Genomic DNA, 6,811 nt, shown 5'->3' with positions numbered 1-6,811 from the left:
TCCAGCAACTAAGATTTGCAGAATTATGTAAAGAACTTGGAGATCAAGTATGAAAGATTCCTTGCCATATTTGTAGGGATTAGTAATCCTCTTACACGTAAAAGGAGCGGACTCAATAAGGCAAGAATCCAAATACTACACAAACCCTATTACTTATCATTGACCGACTAGGAAAAGGTTTTGTGTTCACCGACCTGCGGAGCTTCAATGTTATGAATACCGAGGTCTTTCCAAGAAGAAGTTTGTGCACCCACAAAGATAGAATTTTAGAATATTGAGCAATCAAAAGACATATCAAGAATATTCAAGAATCTTGGGTTGCGTCCCTAGTAGAAGAAGACGGATTGAAGGAGTTGTCCTACTAAATAATGTTTTTCAGTTCTTAAGTCTAGAATATCTTATTAGGTTTGTTCTATAGAGTTGTATCTTTATCCGCTCATTAAGAAGCATACACGTAGATACAAATCATTGTAACTTCAAGTAGGAGTTTATACTTGACGATTCTTGCTAGTCAGAGTTTAGGGAGCAAGGCTGGTGTAGGGATTAGGCTGCAGAGTTTGTGACTTAATTTTCATTTGGCTCATTATAGTAGTGGAGTTGAAGTAAATCCTGCAAGTCAGTAGATCGTGGTTTTTATCACCTTTGAGTCGGGTGATTTCCTCGTAAAAAATCATGTGTCCTTTACCTTCCTGTTTGATTTCATTCCGCAAACATGTTTATAAAACAGGTTAGGTAATGTGTTCTGTCCATCGGCAAAAAGTAGGTACACATTAGGACAAACGCTTAGGTCGTGCAAAGTCAACACAACCCCTGTTCATCTTTTTCGTTCACCCCTCATTAAAAAAAAATTCCAATCCTCACACCTGTTAATCTTCTTCTTGCAATCTTGATGGTGGCAAAAGTCTAACTCAGCTCTGCAAATCTTCTTTCAACAATAAACCTACCAATGCATCACAACAACAAAGCCCCAGCACCCAACGCATAACCCTTCTTTTCCACACATTAATTGAAAATCCAAAATGGTCAAACCTAAAATGAGTGTTAATAGTTGTACACTAAGTTTTGATCACTCCCTTTAGAAGTTTAAGATTGAAATCTAATAGTATAATAAGCCTAAGGCAGTTCATCGCCCGGATGAGTTCCCTTGAATTATTTTTAGTGTTAAGTTCGAGTTTTTCTAGATCTAATCTATGTTGATATTGCGCATGATTTTAACCCTTTAATTCTTGTGGTATCTTTGTAAATCAAGATTGAAGGTGGCAGCTGTGGTTACAGGATTTTCTTCTTCTTTTATTTTTCTATTTGAATGGTGTTTGTCTAATGGAAATCAAAACACATCATTTCTAATTTCTTTCATAAAATTAATCACAATTCTACTTCAATAATTACGAAAGGGACAATCCAAAATCCCCAATTTATATTCTTTATTCTTCTTCTTGTTCTTCTTCATCCATTAAAACCTCTCCATCCATGACCCGATCCGAACCTAAACCCCCACCTCCAAATCCTCTTAAATTTGCATTCAATGGCCCTTTCAAAATGTTGAGATTTGACGCAATGAAGTAGGATGATTGTAACATGATTTTGGTGGTGGTGGTAGGTGGAAGAGGGAGATGGGAGGGTGGAAGGTGGAGAGAGAAGAGAAAGGTTTGGTCTTCTTTTTTTAAGAAAAGGGGAATAAATTTGTTTTTTTCACAAAGCTAATTTTTATAAAAATAAATGATGAGATGACATTAATTTATCTAGATGAATCTGATGTGTCTTTCATGTCACGGCGAGTGAGCTACACACAACGTCAGAGGGTTTAAACTGCTCAGTTTTTAAGGATAGAGAGGTTTAGTTGACAAACCCATAAATACGTATACGGGCATGACGAAAATGAACAAGTATAGTAGCCTTCCAAACTATTCCTCACTGTATAAAGTCTTTTTATAGTAGCCTCCCAAACTATTCCTCACTGTATAAAGTCTTTTTGTTTATGTAATTCATTAACCTCAATACATATTGAAAATGTACCTAATTCTTCCCCAGATTCATAAATTGCATTTGGAAAGTATTTTTTTATATTCGATTTTGAATCGGACAAGAAAGAACATGTGCTCCTCAATTTATGTGAGGATATTCAATTGGACACAAAATTTAAAATTTTTATGATTATAAATTATTTCATTAAGAGTAAATTGTGAAATTAACGCTAAAAAGTTAATACTTTTTGAGATTGACTTAAAAAAAATTAAATAAAACAGTGTCACATAAATTGATATTTGAGATTTTGGAAATAATCTCAATAATGAGATCACATTTTTTGGCCATATATAAGAAGTTGTCATTAAAATTGCCATAATGAATATCTAAAGTTAAATTATATTCAAAAAAAACATTTGAACTGATAAAGAAATAATATTCACATAAATTGGAATAATTTCCAGAATCGAATTAATTATCATACACAACAAAACAAAATCCAATATACACAATAACTTAACAGTGAATTAAATTCCCATATCTTACACTGCAAACATTAGATATACATCTAATACCAGTTGACCAATCTTACTATTTTCAAGCGATAAAAAATTAGGAAAAAGCTAACAAACCTACTAACTACTAGCTAGAAGCTGCATCAATTTCCGCTTTCTCCCCACAATTTAAAAAGAAATGAAAAGGAAAGAAATAAGAAAAAAGAAAAAAAAAATTGAGACCAAACAGTTAATTGAGGAAGTAAGGGCCTTCTCTTTATGACCCAAAAAAAGGGCCTTCTCTTAGGAGAGCATGGAACCGGGCGGGAAATACTTGGGCCAAAAAGCTATTTAGAAAGTAGCAGATAGCATGCGTTAGATTTCTGATATGATCACCCAGCTAATGGTTATTATTTCAGAAAATTAACCTACTTTTTTATTTCAATTTTTCTCAATAAAAACTAGGCAAACTTTTTAAGATAAGATAATGACTATTAATTGAGTGAACATCTGAGAAATCAACTCCAAATAGCATATTACACGCTATCTACATATGGAATAGAAAATCCTTTGGACTATAATGATCATAGAACTCCTTTCCCGCAAAATCAATATTAATTTCTGCTTCATGATTAGTCCAATTGAAACCTGTAGTGTCTCCAGGAAAATCCAGCCCACTCATCAAATTATGCTCCTGTTCACCTAGCAAACTCGGGACCGGTGTCTCCCACACCAAATACTTTCCATTCCCATCTTTAAATATCGATGCTTCCTCAAGCACAGAACACTCCCCACCTTCAATTATATTGTCCGAACAATCGCCTGTTACCACAGGCGATTGTTCGGATGCCTCGGGTAGATTGAGCTTGGCATCCGAACCATAGAGCCTAAGCGCTGCATCGTCGTAGGCTCGAGCGGCTTCGAGGGACGTGTTGAAAGTCCCTAACCAAATTCTTGCCCCGCGATTTGGTTCTCTTATTTCAGCTACCCATTTACCCCATGTCCTTTGTCTTACTCCTCTATATGTACACAACGCATTTTCTGGACCACCTTTACCTCTCATACAACCTTTTCTTGAACGCCCTACTGTCGATTTCTTAATCGTTGAGGAATTGTTTGTGTCGATTCTCACAGTTTCTACAGATTCTGCCATGAGGTTATGCTTATATTTTCTTGCTTTTTTTTCTTTTTTTTTTGGTCCTATATTTTTGGGATTTTCTTTTCTTGAAAAAGGTTTGGTTTGCCTTGCCCTACATGGAGGGAAATGCTAAGAGTTGCCAAAAATGGCAAATTAATTATCAGTACGAGGTAGGATTCATGTCCTTAGAAACAGAACGAAATTTATAGTTGAAGAAGTTACAAGTGTAAAATGAATCCTTAGGCAGGTGCATGACGTGACACGCGGCAGGCCAGTCATAATACAATTGTATTCCTTCATCCTTGTACTGAAGTAAATCGTTAAGTTGATGTTTTATGCATTAAAAATTAAAACTATAAGTTAAAAGATACTCTGTCTGCTCAATTTGTTTGGCACGAATTTAAGCGTAAGAAAAAAAAAAAAGATGTTTAAAGCTTGTGATTATAAGTACGCTATACCATTATTTAAGTATAAGATATTTAAAATTTTATATTTTTAATATCATAATTTTTATATGATTAAAAAAATCATTACTTATGAAGATATATTTATATGTACTCTTTTTTTTCAAGAGACTAATTAAAAAATAATGAGAAATAGAGGGAGTATTTCCTATAGTTCTATTTAAAAATTCAAATCAGGTTCTTGATACTGTATTTGCTTTTTGAAAATATCCAATTTATACTGCCGCAAAATTAAGTAGTAACACGTCAGAACATATCACAGAAACAAGAACAAAGGGAACAGTAGAAAATTAAGAAGGCAGGTAGAAGAGCAAAATATATTACTCCCTCTGTCATAATATATGTGGCACTGTTATGATTTCAATAGTAAAATTTCTTAATTTTGATCCTAAACTCGGATTTAGAAGCTTTAATTTTTGAAATAATATTTATATATTTAAAAACTATATAAAAAATACGATAAATCACCGTAATTAACAACTCGAAATATTTAAAAGGCACATGAAAAAATTATGATTAAAATAAAATTATTAACTCATAAAATACAGAAAGTGTCACATAAATTGAAATACTAATATGAATCAAATCCAAATATATCATGAACATATTGATAGTAGCTAACAATATACATGTCACTTGTTAGATTTTAGCTTCAAAAGAGCACTCATCGTTTTAAAAAGGGCCATTTTTATATCTTGACCATGGCCCTCCACGTGTGTACAAGCCAATACCCTTGTTGGCGCACATTAGCTGACACCTGGGTAAAAAACTTTCAATTAAGATCCAAAACTTGGTAAATATATCACATTTCCCTATTGTATGTACACCGGAAAGGAAAGTGCACTCGCTGCTCCTGCTAACCCAACTGAATTCAACTTTACCGGATTAATTATTACTATATGTTTTAATAAAACTATAAGTTTCGATATAAATTTATAATCAGGATTGTATACGGTAAAAAACTATAAGTTTCGATATAAATTTATAATCAGGATTGTATACGGTAAAAACCGAAGCAACTTGTATCTCGTAAGAATCGGGGTAAAGTTTAAAACCATCTGATATAAGATCAGGGAAGAGTAAGGTCGTTGACAACCGAGGGTACATGAGTGCGTTCAACTCTGTGTTAAAACCAAGGGTATGTTGATAGGTACAGAAATCCCGAGCCTGAAGCAAACACACTCAACATAGGCTCGGAGAATCCATTAAGGGATAGGACACGCGTCATCTGACCGTTCCGCTATTTGCACTGACAACAGTACGGGTGTCAGACCGTACGGACGCTGCCTTATCCATTTTAGGGTTAGAAGGGCTTTTTTTAGATTGTACTAAGGCCCATTTATTTTTAGCTATAAATAGGGGTCTCCCCCCTTCTTTTTCAGGTTAGCTTTTTGATCATTCTTCACATTTTGTAATCAGTAAAGTGGCAGTGAAATCTTCTTAAGTGTTTTGGCTCGGCTAAAGAAAGCACCCTCCAACCGGACCAGTTCCCAGAGCTTATAAACTTGTCTCCTTAAGTTTTCTTTACTATTATTTATATTTCCATTTACTTGCTATTGTCTTATACTATAAATTAATCTACGGAAAAGGGTCAAATATACCCCTATACTTTAGTTTAATAGTTAAATATACCTCCGTTAGTCAAAATAGATAAATATACCCCTTCCGTTAGTCAAAGTAGATAAATATACCCCTTCCGTTAAGAAATTATCCAAATATACCGCTCAGTTGATAGAATCCCTAATTTCACCATTAATTACTCGATTTAACTTTAAAAAACTCATGGCCGACCCGCCTCGACCCGCAAATTAGATACTTTTCATCCAAATATATCCACCGCCACTACAACCGACCCAACACAACCACCGCCACCATCGCCACCACTGTTTAGTACTCCCCCATTTTGTTGATCATATTTCATCCTTTTCCTTCCTTTGGATCTCTGATGTGCTAAATGGCAGCTTATGTTGCTCTTCAATCTGCTGTAGTATTTATAATCCTCTTAGACTTGTCATGTTATCTTTCAAATGCATAGTGGAAAGATTCAATTTGCTAGATTTGTCTGTGATAAAATTCATCATTTTGCTGATAAGTGATAAGTGCATGAACTTCTTTTCCAGTTAGACATGAATTCGTCTTTTTGTTCCTTGTTCTGGAAATTTTCCATTACCATGTTTATGAATTCATCTTTGAATCAAATTTTTTTCATAATATCTGATTTAAAAATTAATGCAAGGGTTAGTAATTTTGTACTATCCTCAATTGTCCATGTAAATTCCAATGTTCGCCCACAGTTTCATCCCTTCTGTTGATCATTTCATTGATAATGTCTTTGTCCATGTTGTGTTTTGTTGTTCATGATAATACTATATTCTTAATAAACATTTCCTGATGTTGGAAAGGCATGCGTGGTTGAATGATCTATGTACATGGGTGGCGGTGGTGGTGGAAGTGGTGGTGGTGGTTGTGTTGGGTCGGTTGTAGTGGTGGTGGGTATATTTGGGTGGAAAGAATTTAATTTGTGGGTCGGGGCGGGTCAGGTAATTAATGGTGGAATTGGGGATTCTATCAACTGAGGGTATATTTGTGTACTTTCTTAACGGAAGGGGTACATTTATCTATTTTGACTAACGGAAGGGGTATATTTATCTACTTTGACTAACGGATGATACATTTAACAATTAAACTAAAGTAGAGGGGTATATTTGACCCTTTTCCCATTAATCTAATCACATATCCTATCAACCACT

At 34.5% G+C, this 6,811-nt stretch overlaps 1 protein-coding gene across 1 annotated transcript; it reads right to left on the bottom strand.

Moving 5' to 3' along the window:
- Positions 1-2,930: 2,930 nt before the first annotated feature.
- On the bottom strand, positions 2,931-3,795 carry LOC132615908 (dehydration-responsive element-binding protein 2A-like). The gene has a single exon (XM_060330504.1). The coding sequence runs from the start codon at positions 3,610-3,612 to the stop codon at positions 3,007-3,009; it is 606 nt and encodes a 201-aa protein (XP_060186487.1). The 5' UTR covers positions 3,613-3,795; the 3' UTR covers positions 2,931-3,006.
- Between the last annotated feature and the right edge of the window lie 3,016 nt (positions 3,796-6,811).

This window comes from Lycium barbarum, chromosome 10, assembly GCF_019175385.1.
Source record: "Lycium barbarum isolate Lr01 chromosome 10, ASM1917538v2, whole genome shotgun sequence".
NCBI lineage: Eukaryota > Viridiplantae > Streptophyta > Magnoliopsida > Solanales > Solanaceae > Lycium > Lycium barbarum.
The sequence above is the reverse complement of the archived record's forward strand: the minus strand, read 5'-3'. Positions and strand labels throughout refer to the sequence as shown.